The sequence below is a fragment of the Ips typographus genome, linkage group LG3, assembly GCF_016097725.1.
Source record: "Ips typographus isolate SLU linkage group LG3, UJ_Ityp_2.0, whole genome shotgun sequence".
Lineage (NCBI taxonomy): Eukaryota > Metazoa > Arthropoda > Insecta > Coleoptera > Curculionidae > Ips > Ips typographus.
Genome location: NC_138424.1, coordinates 7,251,904 through 7,275,070, shown reverse-complemented (window position 1 = coordinate 7,275,070; position 23,167 = coordinate 7,251,904). Strand labels below are relative to the sequence as shown.

General features: G+C 32.6%; 3 protein-coding genes across 4 annotated transcripts in view; 2 read left to right on the top strand and 1 right to left on the bottom strand.

The window, feature by feature from the left end:
• Positions 1 to 448: 448 nt before the first annotated feature.
• Wee1 (Wee1 kinase) lies at positions 449 to 8,891 on the top strand. The gene is made up of 8 exons (XM_081975496.1): positions 449 to 753; positions 884 to 1,125; positions 1,184 to 1,516; positions 2,972 to 3,213; positions 3,266 to 3,394; positions 3,453 to 3,670; positions 3,731 to 3,887; positions 7,706 to 8,891. Exons 1-8 carry the CDS (start codon positions 596 to 598, stop codon positions 7,790 to 7,792), a joined length of 1,566 nt encoding a protein of 521 aa, XP_081831622.1. The 5' UTR covers positions 449 to 595; the 3' UTR covers positions 7,793 to 8,891.
• A 7-nt stretch (positions 8,892 to 8,898) lies between these two features.
• Positions 8,899 to 13,533, bottom strand: Wwox (WW domain-containing oxidoreductase). Of its 2 annotated transcripts, XM_081975503.1 has the most exons (8): positions 13,421 to 13,533; positions 13,180 to 13,362; positions 12,103 to 12,221; positions 11,899 to 12,049; positions 11,611 to 11,842; positions 11,343 to 11,559; positions 9,373 to 9,537; positions 8,899 to 9,318 (listed from the first exon to the last, which is right to left on the bottom strand). In XM_081975503.1, exons 2-8 carry the CDS (start codon positions 13,231 to 13,233, stop codon positions 8,937 to 8,939), a joined length of 1,320 nt encoding a protein of 439 aa, XP_081831629.1. In that variant the 5' UTR covers positions 13,234 to 13,362; positions 13,421 to 13,533; the 3' UTR covers positions 8,899 to 8,936. The 2 variants fall into 2 exon arrangements, with proteins under 2 accessions (XP_081831629.1, XP_081831630.1); XM_081975504.1 differs by having other exon boundaries at positions 13,180 to 13,465.
• A 1,425-nt stretch (positions 13,534 to 14,958) lies between these two features.
• The window catches only part of LOC145726436 (uncharacterized), a 48,635-nt gene continuing 40,426 nt past the window's right edge, over positions 14,959 to 23,167 (top strand). Inside the window, exon 1 of the mRNA XM_081975490.1 lies at positions 14,959 to 15,548. Coding sequence (XP_081831616.1) covers positions 15,500 to 15,548 — 49 coding nt within the window. The 5' untranslated portion in view covers positions 14,959 to 15,499. The remainder of the gene's footprint in view (positions 15,549 to 23,167) is intronic.

Here is a 23,167-nt window from a genome sequence, read left to right as displayed (position 1 = left end):
TTGAGTAGCATTATCAGAGTATTATTATTGTGTTGTGCTAAATGCCTTTAAACTGAAAAATAAACCTTACAACTATTCACTGTCTCTGTTTAACTGTGGTAAAAACAAAGATAGACAAATCACAAATCAGAATACCGGAAATGACGAAGTGGCGGACTTGCTTCGTAGTTTAAAATTGTTGCGGAATAAATTGAGAAAACATACACCAACAACCAAAAATATCAATCGGGTAAATTGTTTAACTTATATACGCATATTAGTTGGAATAGTATAATAAATTCATCAAAATCAAAAAACCGAAATGCACAATAAACATATTTAAAATTTATACTTCCCGCTGAAAAATACCGGAAACGGTCTGTTCATCCAATTGAATCGTCGACGCCATGCTGCTTTCCCAACGCTCCCGCTGATTGGTCGAATCAAATGCAGATGCGTCAGTCGTCACAATTAACCGTTTTCAATGTGAAAGTGAGATTGGCTAGGTTGTGTTGTGTATATTTTTTGTGTTACCAAAAGTGCTTTTTTCTGTGGAAATTTAAGCGGGATATTCATCGGGTCTACGGATTCAGGACCGTAAAGGTGCCAGCCTGTGATGTCCGTTTGCAGTTACAGTCCGGACGACTCCAATAACATGGAAAACGACGATTTTAATTCATCGGGCTGTGGAGACATGTCTTTCGAAATGTCCGGGGATACCGCGGAAGATTTGAGTATGAGCCCGCAACACACAAGAAAACTAAACTTTTCCAGGTATGTCTCAGTTATCTCCTCATATTATGATTATTTAGGTTGTTAGAGTTTGGTGTATGCAAATTTCAGCTTACTTTCTCAAGCATTGTTTTTTTTTTCTGAAATTAACTGTTAAATATATTAATAACAGAAATGACCATATAAGGACACCAGCCCCTAGTAAACTCTCCTTCAGTCCACCTTACAAGAGAGTGAGGGCTTTAAGGTTGTTTGACAGTCCCTTAACACCAAAAACCATAATTCAAAAATCCACCAATGCCTCTACACCACTGCCAAGAAGCAGATTGTTTGGTGACAAACCAAAGGGAGTTCCAAGTGCTTATGCTGAAAGGGAAAAACCGGCTGCCAATGTTAATCCTTTTACTCCAGATGGTAGATTTAATTTTAAAAACAGTTAAGCTTATTAACCCACCTGATGTCAATCCAACAGGTCAGTTATTATCAAAGAAACGCTCACGTTCAGTCAGATCATTGGATTCACCCAAATTCAAACCACCAATCCTGAATTTGAATGATTCTGATGAAGAGGAGGAAATTGAACAGCCAACTAAGAGAGTAGCTTTGCAAGAAAGTAACATTCTTCGATATCACAAAGAATTTGTGGAGCTAGACTTGATTGGGGAGGGTGAGTTTGGCTCAGTGTTCAAGTGCCTCAACCGTTTGGATGGGTGTGTTTATGCCATCAAAAAGTCCACCAAACCAGTGGCAGGTAGTTCCTTTGAGAAGACAGCTTTAAATGAAGTGTATGCTCATGCAGTGCTTGGTAAGTTTTGTTGTTTAAACCTTAGAAATAAATTGTCAATGTGTATTTTTCTATCCTCAAACTTTACCTCATTTTTTATGGAGTATTTTATTAGAAGTATATTGACATATTTGTTTCTAGAGTACTATAAAATATTTCTTGTTTATTGTATCAAGTTTTTGTTGTTCATATTGTTAGTAATAGCTTTAAGAGACCTTAACTGGTTTAGTTTATTTTCAAAATTTGAGGTACTAAACACTGCAATTAATTGAAATTGTTTAGTATAAAATATCAAATTTAACTTATCCTGTAAATTAACTTTTGGTTGCACAAATATGATTTCAGACACTGCCTAGGCCATTTTTTGACCAGTTGAGTAATTTGCCATTAGCTTGTAAAAAAGTATTTCATTGTATTTGTCTCATATTCAACACTTGAAAAGAAATTGAACATATATTTGACATTTTTGGCAGTTGAGGATTGGCAACACTCTATGTACAGGGTTGGACAGCTTGTGGTGACTTTATTTTTTATAAATTCAAAACTGAAAAAATACAAAGTTGATAGATATTCTGACTCAAAAATGGTATAATAAGTTACCACTTGGTTTTGCCATTTTTGAATATTGGCATTTAAAAATCAGGATTTTATTGTTTTAAGCTAAATTGTGATTTGGCTGTGACAGGCCATGTACAAACTGTCACAGTCAAATCACAACTTAGCTTAGGGAACACTTAAGGTGCTCTTAAAAACGCCGGTGCAATCCGCCATAAATGTCATTAGTATTTGAGTTGATGGTCCATTCAGTGTGTAGAGCAAGTGTGACGTCACGTTGACGTAATTTAACAAACCAATATATTGACCAACTGTCAAATATATATTCTATTCATGGCAACTGTGATTTTGAAACACAATAAAATCACAATCTTTAAATACCAATAATTCGAAAATGGCTAAACAAAACGTCAACTATACTTTTGGAATCAGATGAAAAATATCTATCAAGACATCAGAAAATTTACAGGGTGTTCCAATAAAAACTTATTAACTTTGTATTTTTTTTCACCATGGTCTATTATTTTGTTCATTAACACTTTTTGGTGATTTAGGAGAAACCCTATAACTTTTGTATTAACATTTTTTTCATATTAGCAAAAATAAAGTATCCACAAGCTGTCTAAATATGGGGACCAACCTGGTACATTGATTATGAAAGAGAGATCTCTTTTTAAATTTGGCAAGTCAAACCTTTCCTGCAGCATTTGTTTTTACACTCCAATATACGGTTTTGCCAAATTACGGTAACGTCACATTTGCTTTGCTCGCCTTATAGAGCCTGAAAAGGAATGCAATTTCAATGTTTAACAGCTCGTCCTGCTTATGAAACTCAAACATTTGAAAGTTTAATACCTAGCAACTAAACTAAACCAAATTTTTTATTTGGTCAGTGTGGTGAAAACAATCTTTTCTCCATAGGCAAGCATCAGCATGTAGTGAGATATTACTCCGCCTGGGCTGAAGACAATCACATGATCATCCAAAATGAATACTGTAACGGTGGTTCTTTGGCTGACAAAATTGCTAAAGAACCTCTCAGTGCTGCAGAACTCAGAAGAATGCTCCTTCATGTAACCGAAGGCCTACGTTACATCCACTCACAAGGTTTAGTCCACATGGATTTGAAACCTGGCAATATTTTCATCTCTATAGAAAGAAAGGTGCGTTTTTCTTCTTTACATAGATTTTCTCGTCTTACCAGTAAGTTTGTAGAATAATTTGACCAGTCATGACACAACTGATGATGGATTTGAAGACTTGGAAGATAACCACATGTACGACGAAGCTTTAACTTACAAAATAGGAGATTTGGGTCATGTTACCAGCATCAGCAATCCACAGGTGTGTTTTAAAACGTTAAGCAGCAAATTAAATTTTAATTGCAAATTATTCACTTCAGGTAGAGGAAGGCGACTGCCGTTACTTATCAAACGAAATTCTCCATGAGGAATACAGTCATCTGACCAAAGCAGATGTGTTTGCAATGGGGTTAACAGCGTTGGAGTGCGCTGGCGCCAGCCCCCTGCCCAAAAATGGCCCGCAATGGCACTCCATAAGGGAGGGACACATTCCACCACTTCCACAGAAACTAACTAAGGACCTGTTGGAGCTTATCAAGTATGATAACTTGTTTTCACTGTTTGTTATTGAGTTAACGGGTTTTGGGTTTGTTTGCAGGTCAATGATCCATTCAGATCCCACACAGAGGCCCAGCACAGCGCAGATTTTGCAACACCGCGCTCTCAATCCTGACTGCAGCAAGTCGAAGGCCGATTTGACCAGGGAACTTAAGGCGGAGAAGTTGAGAAATGAGATGCTCGTGAAGCAGCTAAAGGTGAGTTTTTTTTCTATTTACAGATATTCTCAAATTTTATAAACCTTTTGTTGTTTTTCTTCATTCATTCAACTGTGTTTTATAGTTTTATTGTTCTTTTTGGGCTGTATTTGGACAGTTTTCAGTGTATTGCCAGATTAGACTGGCAAGCTGAAACAACAAAACGTGAAAACTGTCAGAATCCTAACCATAGACATATGAAATATAATTATTTGTGATAATTTTGCTAGAATTTTGCGGCTTTATAGTTTTATAGTATAGTTTTTGACATTTGTCAATACAATCACAATTCAGCAGTTTATTTTGGTTGAGCATGTTGTCAAAAATCTAAATTATGTTGGAAAGTGTTTAAAGAATGTTTAAAATTGTCAAAACAGTTGGTTAAAAGTTGAACTGGGCCTAAACAACAAAAAATTGGCAGAACTTGTCAAAATTATAAATCATTAGACCAATTTCCTCGATCAAACTTTTTGGAGTGGTTAAGTTTGTCGTGACGACATAGTTAACTCTGTCATCTGTGAACATGAAACATCAATAAAAAGTGGTTTGAATTATTTGAAATTTGATTTGTTTACTAACAGAACAGCAACATCTATTAACAGAAAAGTTTTTATACTTTGTAGTAAATTACAATTTTGCAAAAAAAATCAGCAGGTCACAAAATAACAAAAAAATAAAACTCTAGGCTGGGGTATTTCTCAAAAATTAAACTCATCTACAAAAGAAAAAGATTACACAAATAGGTAATCAATAAAATCTTAATTTTAATTAGGTGAAGGGTTCATACATGTTTTTAACTTTTAAGCTATTTCAGCTGCTTCATATGTATTGTAAAAACTTCGCCATTTACGAAAACTGAACACTCCATTATGAATTTAAATTATTAATAATACTAATCAAAACAAACAACTTCTTCACTTTTAACAGCTCCTGTTGACACGAATTTAACCTAACAATCCTAATTATGCGGGCAAACCATCCTCCAAGGCAGGTTAGGTTGTCTGGTTAAGTTTGATGTCATGGTTTAGACCATAAGTCAAGGAAAATTCAGTGGTTAAGTTGAATCTTAACCACTGAATTAACAAATTATAAAATTGTAATTACAACTTAAAACTTAAAATTCAAATTTTTTTTTTTTTTTTTCAATTTTTTTTTTTTTTTTTAATAATAATCGTTAGATCACATGGTTTTAAAGGATAATTTTGCTAAACAGTCACGTGACCATTTCAAAATCATAAATCTTGTTTTGTCTGTCAATTGGCTCTGCTCTCAGCAATTTGCCAGCACGATTTGAGGGGGGTCAGGATAGACGAGCTTGGCACTCCCCAACCCCCGGATTTCTTCTACTCGTCATTAAAGTGAGCACTGCACAAAAAGGTCTAAAAAATTGCTTAAGGGCACGAAACACTTTATATTGAATACCAAAAGAAAACGTTTCTAAACCCTGATTTTTGCAACTTTAGAGCATAATTTGACAGTTTTGACGTTAATAACAGTTGTCACTTGATTGTAGAACACTATTTAGCTAGACGACCACGTGACAATTGTCGAAATGACGGTCAAAAATCTCAAAAACACGTTTTATATCAAATACTACAAGAAAACGTTTCTAAACTCTGATTTTTGCAATTTTAGAGCATAGTTTGACGGTTTTGACGTCAGTGAGAGTTGTCACGTGATTTTTAGTGACCATTTAACCAGGCTATGAAGTGACAATTGTCAAAAAAACTTTTAAATCTCAGAAAATCGTCTTGTTTCGAAAACTGTGTTAAAATGAAATTCTTGCAAATTCTAGTAAAATTTTGACAATTCTGACAATTGTCACGTGATTTTAGAGTAAGAAAATGACTGTTTTAAGCGCATTTTTAGAATCCTTATTAAATTTCCTATTCAATAAATTGAAAAAGTATATAAAAAGTTTCACGACCAACATAATGGCAATAACGTAATTAAAAACGGTAGATTATATACAAAAAACAGGAGAACGGTAGAAGAACTACAAAAACGGTAGATATAACGTTTTAACGGTAGACCTGGCAACATTGGTTATTGGTCGGAGTGTGGTTTATCATACTATACCAGGTGTCCAAGAACACCCTGGACATAGGAGATTAACGTATAAGCGTTTGTCGAGCAACCGTATCCGCAACAATGACCTGTTTATCCGGTGCTCGACAACCGCTTATACAGTGCAGGCTAACAGTTTAAATTTTCTAATTTTTGTTTGTGTTTTACGACAAAAGGGCTCAAGTTAGAGATCTGAAAAAAATTCAGAAAACTAGTCCGTGCTAGGTACTACAACTTTCATTAATACGATTTTTCAATCAAATGAACCGTACAGGCGCAAAAAAATCAAAACCCTTTTCCCATGTTAATCTCCTATGTCCAGGGTGCTCTTGGACACCTGGTATTTATCGGCGCATTTTTAAAGAATGCGAAAAGGCAATATTATTTGTTTTTTTTTTTGTTTCTTGATTATTCCATTTAATAACGGGGTAGACTTTCATGGGAGGAAGTTAATGGAAATGAGGTGGATCTGCCCCGATCGGGGTAGCTTTGACAACGCTGGTTAAGATTGTTGTCAAAGGTGTAAACCATGTTGAAAAGTACCTGCAAATGTCTACACCATTTACACATGTAGTTTAGAAAATATCACTTGGATTTTAAAAATATAAGTTGGATTTCAGAATCTATAACTTGTATTTCATTCTCGTAAATTTGGTTTTAGAAAACGTAAGTTGTATTTCAGATTCGTCACTTGTATTTTAGCACGCGTTAGTTTAATTTCAGATTTTTTTGTGTTTCTATGTGGTTATTAGTTCATTGTTTTTTTTTTTAATATCACTTTAAGCAAAAAAACCCGCCCATTGGGAGTATTAATTTATATAAAATATACAGGGTGTCCCATAACTATATGACAATCTCTCCGGGGCATACAGGGGAGGTCAAAATAATACGATTTGTTCATATAATTAATTTTTTTTAAAGTCACTCCTAAGGGAAATATCGAGCCCCAAAGAACTGCCTTCCAATTAACGTTTTTGGTCGTAACTTTTGAAACACTTTGTATATTGTAATGATTATTGGGTTTAATGTTTTATCGAAAGAGACCTTCTATTTGACATGAAAACCAGGTATCTCGTTTTCGAAAGGCCGGAACTAACTGGACCTAAGACACAATTTGCTTAAACTTTGACAGCTGTCATTATTTTCAGCTGCAAACGCCATTAATACTCTTAACATTTTTATCGAAAAATTGTGCTCTTCTTTTATTTCGATAAAATAAACGGTTTTCGACATAAATCGATTTTTCATTGAACTTCTTAAACCACAATGTACTTTTTTTTTATTTACTTTTTTTGCTCCATTTTAATTTTCCAAATTACAAATGACCATGTCTAAAATCCAACTGCTCTTTTCTATACTGCAAGTGACTAATCTGAAATACAAAAAATCAAAGTTATTATTCTAAAATTGAAAGTACCTTTTCTGAAATACAAGTGATATTTTTCAAATCCATCTTATGGTTTCTAAAATTCAACTGACTTCTACATGTGTAAATGGTGTAGACATCTTTTTAAGCCACCTAAAAAATATTGAAACAGTACTATCCAACGCCAGACAGTACTAAAAAAGCGATGGGTAGATAAATTTTCAAAAAAATTCCATGTCTTGTATATGAGATTCACATGTAAAAAAGTAGATTTTTACACAACAAAATTTGTAGGGGCTTTATACGCAAAAGTAAAAAAATCTGCATTTTTATTGAAATTGCAAATTAAGCCTTAATTAGCTGATTGTATTTTGTTTGGTTTCAGGAAGCGGCTCTCTGCATAAAATCCATCCAGAACTCACGCCTAATCGGTAAAAAAGTGAACAGGAGCGTCAGCACCACCACGTTTTAACCGTTTTAAAGCTGTAGTAGGGTAGTAAGTATAGAATTCAAGTGTTAAGTTTGTTTTACCAAGTCTTATCTATTTCAATATTTATATGTTCTATGTTTGGCAACTGATAAGTTTACAAAGACAGTTTTTGCCTATTTTTAAAGGGTTGGATTTTTTAAATTTTACAACATGTTTATCATCTGGCGTTTACTTTTATTTACTAGGCCAGTTGGCATTAAAAACAAACAAACAGCCCTATCAGGTGCCTTGTACGTTTTGAAGTGATTTTTAAAATGTACCAAAGCTTTTTTATACGCTGTTTAGGTTTAGTTTTTAGGATAACTTGAATACTCTACTCCTGCTCTATTTATTAAACGGAGCGAATTCCAATTATTAAAATCATTTTATTGTCAAAAAAAGAAGTGCTCTTAACGGAATTTTTTTAAACTTTTACTGCAATAACATGTATACTTATTTGAACAAAAAATATATATTTTATATAAAACGAAATTAATGTAGGATTTTAAAGACAAATCTCATGTGAGACGGCTTGCGCCCCTCTAATACTTAAATGAATACTCTTTGCAGCAAATTTTCCGTATAACGCAGTTTGTGATATTAACAAGGTGAACGTAGGCTATAGAGACGTATTTTTAGGTTAACGTTCCAAATGATGGCTGTAGGACCTTCCTAATTTAGTATTTAATAGTTTTTAGGCAGTTTATAAGCTTTTGTTTATTATAATAATGAGTTTTTATGCTACTTTTAATGATTAGCGTAGTTAACAGGAGAGGTGTTTTGAAAACAATTAGTGTCTCCTTTTTTCTCAATCTCCTCGCGGACTTACTTGTTACTGATTTTTTTTTGAAAAATAATGTGATAAATATTATTTTATTAGGGACTAGTACATTAGTTCTTCTCTTTATAATTATTATTAGCGTTTCAAGTTTCGTTAACAGACGTAGTTTTTATGAACTAAGCCTATTTTACATTCCCTATTTAACCATTTACGTATTTGTCTTTTACTATCTACTTTTAATAACTACATTTTTAATGTTTTACGTTAACTATTATCTTTGTTTTCACGCCAAATATTTACGAATATACTACTAATAAAAGTTTCAGGGTTTTATTTCAGTTGAAATTATTTTATTATAAACAATAATTACAGTTTTTGTGGAGGTTTATCACTCTCCAAAGTTAACGTAAACTCCTCCTTACTTCCAAAAGCAGTGTCAATCTGTATTTTATACTTGGCCAAGTCTGGAGTGTTTGGTCCCAAAACTCCAAGAATCATATCAATACTTACATTCCATAAAAGCTTGGCCAAATCGTCATTACGTGCTTGTTCACTCTCCTGACAGGGAAAACAGTTGTTAAAGTAAACTCCGGTTACTCCTGTCAGTTCCGGAGCTGTGGCACAGTAAACTGACGTGCAAGCGGCCTGTTGAAGGCTTTTGGTGAAAGGTCGCACCAGAAAAAATAGGAATCTGTACAGCCACCAGTTTTTACTTAGGTTAGTGGACACCATATTGCCTGGATGCAGACTAAAAGTTCACGTCCAACTCAACAATCCTTAAAAACTCAGTTTGCTTAAGAACCTGAACACGGAAATTCCTCTGTCTTGCAAATTCTTAGCCAACTGTCGCGCGAATAATACGTTACATAATTTCGAGTTGTTATACGCTGTCATGTCCCAGTAATGGCTGGCAGTGTCCGGTGATAGTGTTAGAGGTGTTAGGTTGTCTAATGTCAAGTTGGAAAATCTAAATGGATTGAAAAAAGCTTCTAAAGTTGTTAAGGCCGTTTTATACTTGGCAAGTTCTTGCGAAAAGCGGCAAAAAACTTGCCAATGCTGATCGATTTCGGCAAGTTTCTTGCGCTTGCCGGGAGATCGGTTCTGCTCGATTTTTCTTGCAACTTGCCGGAAAGTTTGGTAACTTTTCTAGTGATTTTTGAGTTACCATCTTGGCACAAAATCCACTAGTAGGTTTTAATTTTTATTGGGCTTCAGCAGACTTCCACAAATAAACAAGAAAATTTATAACAACTGACATTGATGACAGTATTGACGGTCAGGAATTTCAGGAGGAAGGAAAGGGGTTATTTTTTTTCTGGAGGTTGGTAACTAAAAGTTACTTTCTGAAATGACAATTAACTTTCTTACTGTAATGCAAACCGAGTGTTGCCAGTGGTAGGGAAATTTTCCTAGATCTAGGGGAAAAAAGACACTTCAGGGAAAAAGGGATTTTTTATGTATTTTAGAGAAATTTTTAAAGCAGCGACATTTGAAGAAATTTTGTTAAAAACGTTTAAGTTGGTTAATGTTTTAGTGAAATACTTCTTTTTATAAACTCACTCAGATAAAACGGTAAATTACAATTAGGCGCCCTCTGCTTCAGTTTCACTGTTATAATATGTAAAACAGAATAGCTTAAGTGATCTGGATCGGAAATGGAGAGAGATACATAGCTTAGATCTGAGCAATTATGAAAAATGTGCTGTTTTGGAATTCTGGCAAAAAATCTATCAAATTAAAGCCGGTAATGATGAATTTTTATACAAAAACGTATGCGAATTTATTTTCAGTTTACTGTTCTTGCCACATTCCAGTGCAACTGTTGAACGAATTTTTTCGCAAATCAATTTGAACAAAACAAAAACTCGTAATCGTCTTGGCAGGAAAACGTTGACTGGTATATTACACAGTAAAAACTTGGTAAAAAACTCCACATGTTTTTCTTTTAAAATTGACAAGGAATTGGTGGCTAAACTGAACAATTCAATATATTTATGACAATTCTAAACTCTGTATTTCATTTAATTATTTTCATATTTTGCTTTAAGTTTTTATTTAAATGTTTTATTATTTGTTATTAAGTTTATGTTAAATTCAATAAAACGTTATTTCAATTTATGACAATTCTATTATTTCTGATAATTTAGGAACAGAAAAACAGGAATAAGTACAGGAAAATGTGTTTTCTATAACCATGATAATTTTTAATAATAAAACTTTACATTATTATGATATTAGCATGTCTAGGGAAATTCTAGGGATTTGTTCACATAACTTCTAGGGAACTAAATGTTTTGGACCTGGCAACACCAGCAAACCATCAATAAACTTGCCGAAAAGTTTATTTTTGCAAGAAATTTGCAGCAACAAAATTGCACAAAAACTTGCGAAGTGTAAAACGGCCTTTAGGAATTACTCTCATTAGTAAAATAGTTATTTCAAAGTTTTATTTAGTCAAGGATCTACGAGTGGAGATGGCTTCGTCAAATCAGCTAGGTAATTGAAAATGACTTTCAAATTCAAATGTAAAGTAGAACCATATTTAAAACTCCAGTACTTAAATTTATTCTTAGAATAATTTCCAAAGAAATGACAGGATTAACCAAAAGTGGAGTCTGATTTCACAGTTTCAGATATAATAGAAATTTTGGGAATCAAATTACTCTGAAATGAAAGTACTGATCCTTACAGCCATAAAACTGTTACGTATCAAGTTAAAAGTTATCAAAACTCTTCCAAAACGTTTAACAACACCTTTAAAGCAAAACTTACCTGTGCGACTCTGACGACACGACCACTACTCTAGACCCACGCACCAACAACGGATCCAACAACAATGTTAAACAGAATTGTGATAAGTGATTCACTTGAAAAGTCGTTTCAAGACCATCCCCAGTTTTGGTGAAAGGCAATCCAAAAACGCCGGCATTTAATATCAGAATATCCACTTGCTGGTAACGACTTTTGATTACGTTTACGAACTGCAGCACTGATTAACATCATACCAACTAAGTTAACAGAAAGTTAGTCTTTGAAATACCTGAAGCTAGTGAACACAAATCTAAGTGTAACGCCACACAATTGTCCGCTACGTTCAAACGTTCGGTTTTTCGAATTTCCGCTATCGCTTGATCAGCCGAGTCTAAATTTCTGCAAGCAAATATAACAGTACAACCGTGTTTTGCTAGGGAACGGGCGGTTTCGAATCCGATGCCCGAATTGGCTCCAGTCACAATGGCCAGCATTCCTGATAGGTCTTGTCCTAATAAAACCTGCAACATGTATTATTAGTGCCATAGGTGAGAAATATGTTCAAATACAGCCTTACAGCTAAAGCAGTACTAAATGAGTCAAATCTTTGCCTGAAATCGTTCACGTGATCTTTTTCCTCTAAGGCAAAAGCAAGGCGCGGATCAGTATAAGTTGTAGTACCGTCGTCGTGATTGACAAACACTATCTTTCCCTCAGGTGAAACAACCCTATGAAAGTTAAAAGTAACTCAATGGAAGAATGGTGAAAATGCATGATTCACCTTTCCCATCCAAAGGGGAGTCTTCCTGCTACCTTTTTTCTTTTTCCTGTTCGAGGATGTCTCCACTGGGTGTTTTTTGTCAAGTGATTGGCATAGAAAACTGAACCATCTACAGTAACCTACAATTCACAACGCATGTCTTTGTCTACTGACTTTTAGTCTCAAAAAAAAATTATAGAAGCAATATTAAGGTACTCCAAAAAGGTATTTTAAAATGTTAGTATTTTCTGTTAGGCTTTAAGCAACAAGGATTTACATACTTTAAAAAATAATGACTTTTTGACAGCAACTTTCACTTGCTAACCTGCGATTTTCTGGTCTCCTCCCTTAATGTAGATGGTTAGAATCTGGCTAATATCTGAATCAAATACCAATTACAATTACACAAAGAAGGATTTGCATATAAATATAAAAGAAGATTACTATATGTCCCCAAGCAATTTTTATCTCACAGGTTTTTGAAAAACAAAAAGAAAAAAAACTGTAGAGGCTTGTGTTAATCTTAGACATTCAGTAATTAACAGATAATTCTTATTATTTTATATTCAACTGCAGCATCCCTGATTTGTTCAAGAATGCTAAAGTCCCAAAATCATTCAGTTAATAGAATTTGGAACAGGTAAAACAGAAACTCATTTTCAAAAAGTCAATATTTCAAGTTTTAACCACATTTTTGGTTCTATTCAAGGCTAGAAAACACATACAGAGAGATCAAGAACTGAAAATTGCAGGATATACAATTATTGATGCTGACAGCAACATAATCTTATTAAATGAGTTGTGATAATAACTGGATAGCTGAAATAATACCTTTTTTTGGTGATTTCTCTTGCTTATTCTGTTCTTTCTCTCACTAGCATCTAATTTTTCTTTGTTAAAACTAAGAAAAGATCATCTTCTTTGCTTTATTCTAGTAATATCTTGTTTTATCGTTTATCCTAAGCATTATCCTCAGTATTGCCTTTACTTAATTATTAAATATAATTAGTTCATAACTAATTATTTACCAGTCCTGTTTAGGCAGCTTTCATTCTGTCTACTTTGTCAAAACTTCTTTCATAAAAATGTCTGTCTTACCCTTTCTTCCCAACCTGGTGGTAATTCATCTTCACTATCCTCCTCAAAATGCATTAACAAAAGCAAGAATAAAACCTTCCTTCCAGTTTATCAACTATTCTAAATATTCACTACACTTTTTGAATTCAAAAGCAGTAATGACAATGTTTTATAGCAATCCGTGTGATACTAGAATATGTCTACCTTAAAAATTAACTTATGATAAATATGATAAGAATCTTTGGTAATAAAAAGAGCTTACAAAATAACAATATAAAATAATTATACAAATTTGATAACCAATTTGTTTAGTAAACAAACCTTGATTTTGAGGTTAGAAACTTAGCAAGTGTCATTATTTGACAAATTTGACGTTTGACAATCGCAATTATTTTAGAAAATTTCAGTTTTTAATGTCTATTACTACGTACTACGTCATGAGTTGGCCCAATTTTATAATCAATAAAGAATAAAATAGAGATTTGAAGTAAAATAGTACTGAAAATATTATTAATTGTCCCATAACTGTTGAAAAATTAATAAAAACGTGCAAATACCAGATAAAGACATAAAATGCTGAAACTATGTAGTCGTTTGGAATAGACGATCTACCTTTTAGTTGCTTTTAGCTTCCTCCCCAAAATAAAACTTTTACTTGTAGAACAAGTACTAGAAAAGCAATTTTACACTACAGTAAATGACTATACTATGTGATACTATAAATGCCAACTATGTTTAATAAATTTACATAAGAATTGACTATGTGATTTAAAAAAAATGTTGGCAAAGCATGTTTATGAACTTTCATAATATCTATGAATGTCTGAATAGGAAATATGCCATAATGGAGTAGGGTTTCATCAGCAAACATATGCCACAAAAGTATGTTATTAAGCCATTTTATTAAATGAAACCCAATGTTACCAACCCTTAAATGATTAAATTTCTCCAAAAGCGTTTTAGAAAAACGTAAGTTTAAGTAATAAATAAAGTAAGTTTTGCTTTAATCCTCTACTTTCTTATACTTTACAAATCCTTCGTCAACTTAAATCGCTGATCTCAAAATTTCTTGAAATATTTTTAGAATAAGTCCGGAAAAATTCAACTCAAAAACCTATAAAATTTACTTAAAAAATTATTTAAAACTGTCTTTAAGCAGTTTTTTAACTTTGACCTGCTCATGAGACTCTAATTTAATGTGAGTTTTAACTGATTGTACTAGTTTTAAGAAAGTTTTGTCATTTTATAGAGCTTCATGGAGAAGATTTTGATAGTTTCCTCAAAATAAACAGATCGTCAGAAAGTCTTATTTCTACTCATCGATCTATAAACTAGCATTTATCATGATTTACAACTGTATTAACTATAGCAGTGCTTTTAAGCAAGTTTTCCAAATGTCCATATCCATATGTGATTTGATCCAAATGTGATTTGGTTTACCTAGACCATGCAGTACTGCTGGAGCCTCACTCTCAGAAGCAAAAAAGCCGTACTTTTCACTATTAACTCATAAATTGCTCTTAAAATAAAATAATAAAGTTAAAAACCATTTTTCTATCCAATTTTTCCAAAAAAAAATTTCTTGGCAAAACAAACTGACTGGGATAATTTTCCACTCAAATGCCCAACATTACGCAATTCTGGTTAAAGGGCACCAGGACAAATCCAATAAAGGGAACGAAACGTACGTTTCGTCTTCGTCGCGTGCCCTCAGGACTACGGCAGGATCACATGTCCCGAATGTTCCCGATTCAGGACGAATGTCCGGAATATCTCCTCTTCGGGAGGCAACGTTATAGCTACAGATAGGTTAGTATGTCCGCCAGTTTATTCGTCTAGCTCAGTCGATACTATGCTGCTAACGGCTCGGCGCAACATCTCAAAGTACTGAAAACCAATTACGTAATGTTATGTCATCGCTTCCCTATTCGGTTGGCTATCGTCGCAACGTAAAGTACTGCTCCGGTGATATGTGATTCGTATTGTGCAATCGCTAGTTTTTTTGACACGCGGGTATATAGAGACGGACGTTTTTCTTGTAAAACAAACTTGTAATAGGACGAGGACAATTTTTTAATTTACCGAAAAGATTGAATTTTTTTTCCACAAAAAATTGTTAAACAATAATATTGCCTTTTTGTAAAATAAATCCTAAACTCAAAGAAAAACGCAAAAAAAATAAGCTTCTCTCCTAAACTAGCCGGTCTCACATTTTTTCAACTTAGTACTGCCAAATTATGCTGTTCTAGACACAAACCGAAATAAAAATCAAAGTCTCTGAAGGTGGCTGATGAAAAGCGGAAAATCGGCGTCGGGAAACTCGGGGGTGTTTTGAGAGAAAATGGGAAAAAGGGCGAGGAAGACTAGATGGCGAGCATTGGACATTGCCGGTATGTTCCATTTTATTTTTTATATTTCTTTGTAAGTGTGAAAGGTGTGTTTGTAAGCTAATCACGTGCCTTGAACTTTCACTTTCAACCCTCTGGTTGAAAAATCTTTAATAACCAAAAATGAGGGATATTTCTGCAGGTCATCCCCCTTTCACTTTAAGCTGTATTATACAATGGTAATAGTTAACGGCACCCTTTAAAATGTTTCAGTGGTAAGGCGTAAAAACGCATTTTCTACCCCTTTTTGATTGGAAACTTATAAAAGTCTTTTAGTTCCATATTTTAAATGCATATTTATGCAATAATTAAAGTCCTTCGTTTAATTTCGTCTTTTTGAAATCATGCTCACCCTGTAGGTACACGACATTTTACAATAACAACTATTAACTTAATAGTAGGAGTTATTAAAGTATTAATATAGAAGGGACCTAGTTTACTAGAAGAATATTTCGTATAAAACTAAATTGTACAATTTTTATATTATAAAGCAGTTAGACAGGGTGATACACAACAAAATGTAAAATATTTTTGTTGCGGAAAAGTTGCCGGTAAAAGAGTCAGTTATTTCAAAATTGCCAAATGCAATTCGAAATTAAATTTTATATTTTAAGAGTTTTAAAGCCAATAAGGACAATATTTTGCTTTTTACATTACTTGTTGTGTAATAAATGTGCTGAAATACTGTTAGTTGTGATTTTGAAATAAGTTGTAAAGACAAACTTACAAAACATAATTAAAAAAAAATTGCTAAGACGATATTCTATAAAATAGCAGATATTGTTTGGTTTGACGTTTTCGTATTTATTTGAGAAAATCAAAGTTTGGCATTTTTTTGGCTTTCCGAAAGGTAAGTAGTCACCAATCAACACCAAACTTACACTTAAATTTTGGCATTTCTTGACAACTGACAACTTGGACGCGAACCGTTTTTTGAATCAAAAATTATAATAGACTTATTTTGACTTGATTTCTGCTGTAAAATTGGTGGCATTTGCAAAGCCAGTCGGGATGCTTACTCTACAATCTAAATAATGCGGCTTTGTCGTTTGTTGTTGTTGTTTCGAAAAATCAATGAATCTTTAAAATTTAGGAAAAATTTTAAATTTAAGTTAAGAAACTAGTTTTCAATGTAATCGTGTACTTTTCAGTTAAAAGATGAAATCTTGACTAACTTAAAAAAAGTTGCCCCATAATTTGTCCATTTAAAACAAGATATATTATGTAGGTTGATATTTTTTCTAATAATACAGAAACATTTCAAAAACGTTTTTTCAACGTTTACCTAAAACTCTGATACGTACCAGGTACAAAACGACTGAAGCCGTTTTTGAAGCGTATTTGTACGTTTGAGAACTGTAATAAAAGTGTATAAAGTTTTTAACAGAGTAAAAGCGTTTTTAACGGTAGACGCTAAGGTATGTAGATTTTTCGAATATTCTGTGTTATTAGGATTTTTATATTCTCAGATTAGAATAAAATTACTGAGAATACTGCAATATTTTATTCATTATTTAGCACATTTTGCATATTATTAGAGAGGCTTTCTGCCATTTTGAAAAGAATCTATGTTCTAAAGGCTTCTGTCAATTTTAAAATGATTCTAGAGGTTTTTGACATTTTTTATAAGTTTTTGAAGGATTGACACTCTAAATAGAGGCTTCTGACGTTTTTAAAAAGGTTTTAGAGCCCTCTGGCAGCTATGATTTTAGAGGCATTTATAATAGCTTTTTCAGGGGTTTACAAAGTATTTAGAGCCTTGACCGAATATTGAGAGGCTTCTGGGATTTTGAAAAAGGTTTTAGGGAAATCTGGCAGTATTATAATGGTTTTAGAGGCATATGGCAATTATAATATCTTTTTCAGGGGTTTACACACTATTTAGAGCCTTCTGCCATTTTGAAAAGAATCTGTGACAACTTGATAAAGGTTCTAGAGGCTTCTGGCATTTTGAAAAAAGTTTTAGAGCCTTCTGGCAGCTTTATTGTGGTTTTAGAGGCATTTATAATATCTTTTTCAGGGGTTTACAAACTATTTAGAGCATTCTGCCATTTTGAAAATGATTTGTGACAACTTGATAAAGATTCTAGAGGCTTCTGGGATTTTGAAAAAAGTTTTAAAGCCGTCTGGTAGCTTTATAATGGTTTTAGAGGCATTTATAATAGCTTTTTCAGGAGTTTACAAAGTATTTCGAGCCTTCTGCTATTTTGAAAAGGATCCGTGACAACTTGATAAAGATTCTAGAGACTTCTGGCAATTTTAAAATAATTCTAGAGGTTTCAGGCATTTACAATAGATTCTGGAAGCGTTGACCGAGTATTTAGAGGCTTCTGGCATTTTGAAAAAGGTTTTAGGGCTCTCTAGCAGCTTTATAATGGTTTTAGAAGCATAGAGGCATCTGGCACTAATACGGCGTTGTCAGAGGTTTATAAAGTATCTAGTAGACAGAGTGTATTTGGAATACGTTGCCAAAATTAAATAGGTAATAAATCATCGAAAAATAAGATTGGTGCTAGATTATTAAAGTAATGTTGGTTTGTTTGTTGAATTACAATCAATTAAAGTTAATTAACTACTAAGTCATTTTACTACTATGTTTACTGCAAAACTGTCACTTTTCAACTATTCGTTTACATTAAATGTTAATAAAAATAATTAATACCAGATCATAACCGAACTGAACATAAAGTTATTTGGGGAAGTCTAACGTGACTTTTAAGGAATAACAAATTGAATATTTTTCAACAAATATACAGTAAAAGACATAAAAAAACTCGAATTAGGCTAATTTGTTCATGGGAGTTTGGATGCATTTAATGTCTAACCTATATCAAATACAACTTCCTTAATAATACAAAATAACTAGCAATTTAACTTGGAAAGTTGTTTTCGTTGGATCAATATCGAAAATAGGGGGTGCATATTTATGAGACACTTTTCCCTTTACCATGTCTTGTATTTATTCAATAATCCAAGTAAGTCCCAAATTTTAGGCAAAATGCAACTGACGCTTTTTTGGGTAACAATACATTCTTTTCACAACTGTTTCCCACGAAATTATCAGTCTAAGTTTATGTCAACGACTCCAAAAATCCGAAATTACGATGATAAAAAAGATATATGAGACCCTGTAGAGTAAAGCGTTATCTCAATGTCAATATTAGAGTCAAGAAGGCCAAATTTCCACTTGGTTCCTACACAAAACTCAAACAGGATAATCCTTTGTAAGGATTTAGTGGAGAGATAATGGTACTGCATTGCTCTAAATGTTTTCAAAAATAACACTAGGAACATATAAGCATCCGGATGAAAGTAAATGCTATGTTTATAAGTTATCTATTAAAAGCTGAACCAGGAAAATCTTGGCTTTGGCAGTTGAGGTGAATAAAACCAGCAAATTTAGAAAATTTGTTCAAATTTCAGGTTGATAATACAACATTATAAGATTCAGTTGATTAGCATACGTTTACCAACTTAACACACACAATTTAGAGATTTATGAGGGCGATAAATTGGTTTTACGACCCGTAAATAAGATTATAGAGATACTCGTGTTAGTTCGTCCGTTTATTAAGTGACTAGTTACGGAACTTATTATAGTAAATTATAGAAAACTGTTTTATTGTCATCAGGGAAACAAATCCGAAAATAACAAAACACTTCCAATTGACCAAAAACCTGTTTTATTGCAGCATCCCAGTTACTTAATTCTCACGAATGACTTTGGTCGCGTGACTGTTCCTGTTATAGAACAAATAGAAACTTGTGAATGAATAAACCAACTAAATTACTATGTAAAAAATGTTGTTACTCTGATAGTTAGCGTAATTATGGCTGCTCGAGTGTGACCGTTCAGACAATGAAATGCGACACACTTTTTCTGATGGCGTTTTGTGGTTTCACAATACAAACTGTCGGTTATTTGATAAGCTGAAAAGGTTTGAAAACTGACCAAAAATAAGACTGATACACGACGTACAAATCGTTTGCCAATATTTGATTAGGATAAGTTCAATATTTACCACAACATGGTATAAGGCCCTTTGCAGATAAGTGATCAAAGGTGGAAGGTTTTTTGGTTTAAGTCTGAAACGTTTTATAAACCAATTTTGATTCGTTTGCATTATTGTTTTGACCGTAAAGTAATAAAGTGTGACCTTAAAAACGCTATAATACTCTTGTAATTATTTAGTTGTCTCAATCAAAATCTCACACAATGGCATGCAAAAATTTATACTCAATTGTTTTAGTGTATAAGATTAATAACCTTTATTGTCATAGTTTTCACTTTTACGGTTTAACTTGAATGGAGTCGTAAATAAACGTTTAAATTTTAATCAAAATTTGTATTACAAATACGTTCAAAATAGGAAACAATAGCAACTTGTGAAAGCCAGTTACAGGACGAGCCCTGCAATTTACATGAAATACACAATAAAAGTTTTTTCTAAGTTTATTTTTAGGAAAGTTATCTGTTAAAGCAGTTTGTATTAACTGTGACAGACAATTCTACAGTGTGTTCCAAAAAAACGCTAATCTAACCTAACCCTAGTTCAAAAGTGGAGTGCAATTTAGTTTTTCGTAATAATTTTGATATTTTTATGGTCAGGTTAAAAGTTAATTTAAGTCTATTACTAAAAACTAAAATAGTAACTTTATATCAGCTTTTAGTAATAAAAACTTTATTAAAAAAAAAACGCATTTAACACGAATGGAGGTCATTTTAAGTCCAAATATCTCAAAAATCTCTGCTCAAATCAATAAGGTAGGTAAGATATAATAAAATCCCACTCGTAAGCTCAATAGTGTTATTAAAATCATTATTACAAAATAGATTTTTAAAAACATAACATAATTATTCCAAAGTCAAAATTAAAAGTGATTCATAACAACCTAACCTCAAAATCTGTCAAGTTAAATGACATGTTTGTCATATTATTTAAAGTATAATAGCATGCAGACATTATCGTAAGAACACATGTAAACTAACCTAACAGAACAGCACGAGTACTACAATAAGTACTTAATAATAATACAAAAATACAATAATAATTTTTAATTTAGAGTTAAATATAGAATGACACAAAAAAGTAACAAATTTTATTTAAATAAAAATAGTTTTTAATTATTCACCCCACAAAATCTCTCCTAGCATAGTTTTGAAACAATTCGCTAATTTTTAAAAAAACATTTACTAAAAATGTAACTAAATTATACAGGGTGAGTCGACGATAAAGTGTATTATCTCATTTGTTTCGGGAAATGCCGTTTGCTCCTTAAAAAAGGTCACGTGACTCTTTCAGCTTCAACCTAAAAATTGTCAGGTGACGTTAAGGATGATATTTTAACATTCAAAATAGTCACGTGATTCAGTGTATCAACGTAAAACTAGGAAACGGTCATGAGACCTTCAGGATTCTGTTTTGGTGATAAAAAGAGTCACGTGATCTTTAGCATTCCGTGCTCACTTTAAAAAAAGTCACTAGACCTTTAAAAATATTGATAATTGAAATTCGTCACGTGACTGTAAAAATAATCACGTGACGTTATAAATTCTATGTTAAGACGTGACCTTTATAATTAAATTTGATGATTCAAAATGTCACATGATCATTTTTACCTTAAAAAGAGTCACGTGACTCTAAAAATATCAGTTTAAACTTAAAAACCGTTACGTGTCCTGTCAAATACGATTTCGTTATTTAAAACAGTCACGTGATCGTTAGGATTCCGTGCTCACTTTAAAAAAAAGTCACTAGACATTTAAAAATATTGATGATTAAAATTTGTCACGTGACTGTAAAAAGAATCACGTGACGTTATGAATTCTATGTTAAAGACGTGACCTTTATAATTAAATTTGATGATTGAAAATGTCACATGATCATTTTTATCTTAAAAAGAGTCACGTGACTTTAAAACATATCAGTTTTATCAAAAACGGACACGTAACATGTTAAATACGATTTTGCCATTTAAAACAGTCACGTGATCTTTAGCATTCCGTGCTCACTTTAAAAAAGAGTCACTAGACCTTTAAAAATTGTAATGATTCAAATTTGTCACGTGACTGTAAAAAGAATCACGTGACGTTATGAATTCTATGTTAAGACGTGACCTTTATAATTAAATTTGATGATTCAAAATGTCACATGATCATTTTTACCTTAAAAAGAGTCACGTGACTCTAAAAATATGTTTAAACTTAAAAACCGTTACGTGACCTGTCAAATACGATTTCGTTATTTAAAACAGTCACGTGATCGTTAGAATTCCGTGCTCACTTTGAAAAAGAGTCACTAGACTTTTAAAAATAAAATATTGATGGTCACATGATCATTTTTACCTTAAAAAGAGTCACGTGACTTTGAAAAATATCAGTTTATACTTATAAACGGTCACGTGACCTGTCAAATACGATTTCGTTATTTAAAACAGTCACGTCATCTTTAGGATTCAAAGAAAAAAAAATTACAAAAACTAATATTTAATTTTTATGAACCACTCTGTATACTGTAAATTTGATATTTAACATTTTTTTTGTATTTTTCGAAACAAATGAGATAATGAACTTATAACTTATCGTTGACTCACCCTGTCTTTTCTACGGAATTATCCACTTTTGGACTAAGGTATAAATTGGGTTAGGTTAGGTTAGGTTAAGTTAGGTTAGGAAAGAATTTGTGGTAGTATTTTTCCGCACAATCTAGGGACTCCCTGCAACCTAACCTAATCTAACCTAACCTAGATGCCATGTTGTTACTAATGGATTCGCTCTAAACTTTCTTTTAAGTAAATAATCCAACTTGAAGAGGTTTCAACAACTACATACAAAATTATCTCAAAAGTGCTTTTAAAACGTCAATAAAATGCATTTAGATAAAAACCCAATGACAAATTGATTAACTTTGGGTATGTTCCACATTTCGATTATTGTCTGATAACAATAAAAAAAAGTTTGATCTGAAAATGTGTTAACCTGTCAAGTTGGCGCACACTTTTATTCGAACTTGAACAAGGACAATGTTATATTGTTACTAAGTGGTTCAAATATTTGTCAACTTAAAAACCCATTTTATTGAGAATACTAATGAAATTTTACCTTTCAAATCAAAAAAGCAACATACAAAACTGAGCTACTAATAATTCAAGTTCAGTGTTTTAATTTATTAGTAAACAAACTAGATCGATATCGCATTGATTTTGACCTTGTTGGACACACCTTAGTTGTAATTTTTTCAGGTTGAAATTAAAGGTGAATATCCTTTACGTTTCACAACATCTTCTGCGATTACACGATTGAAAACTATTTAATTACCGATAAACATTTTTTTCTCATGCCTTTGAAGTAGACACAAGTGTAAGATACCCTTCACGTGCCCTGTACACTTGAAAAGCGCCAAACTTCAAGTTATTTACATTAAAATTTTGAAAACAGATTACATCAAAAAAAGTGCAGTTGTGATAACAGAATGGAACCTACGACTGGTGCCAAAAATTAAAACGAAATTATCGCATTGCTCAACGCATAAAGGTTATAAAACATCTAAAGCCAAAATTTCGTTGTAACCTTTCTAACTAATGAAAGTTTGGCAACCATGGCACCTGGTCGTCATATTGGT

Coding starts and splice junctions, on each gene's coding strand:
- Wee1 (XM_081975496.1), top strand. CDS start 596: ATGTCCGTTTGCAGTTACAGTCCGGACGACTCCAATAACATGGAAAAC. Junction 1,126..1,183: donor TAATCCTTTTACTCCAGATG/GTAGATTTAATT, acceptor TCAATCCAACAG/GTCAGTTATTATCAAAGAAA. Junction 3,395..3,452: donor CCAGCATCAGCAATCCACAG/GTGTGTTTTAAA, acceptor TATTCACTTCAG/GTAGAGGAAGGCGACTGCCG.
- Wwox (XM_081975503.1), bottom strand. CDS start 13,233: ATGCATTTTGAGGAGGATAGTGAAGATGAATTACCACCAGGTTGGGAA. Junction 11,560..11,610: donor TTTGTGTTCACTAGCTTCAG/GTATTTCAAAGA, acceptor GATGTTAATCAG/TGCTGCAGTTCGTAAACGTA. Junction 9,538..11,342: donor GTGTCGTCAGAGTCGCACAG/GTAAGTTTTGCT, acceptor CAATCCATTTAG/ATTTTCCAACTTGACATTAG.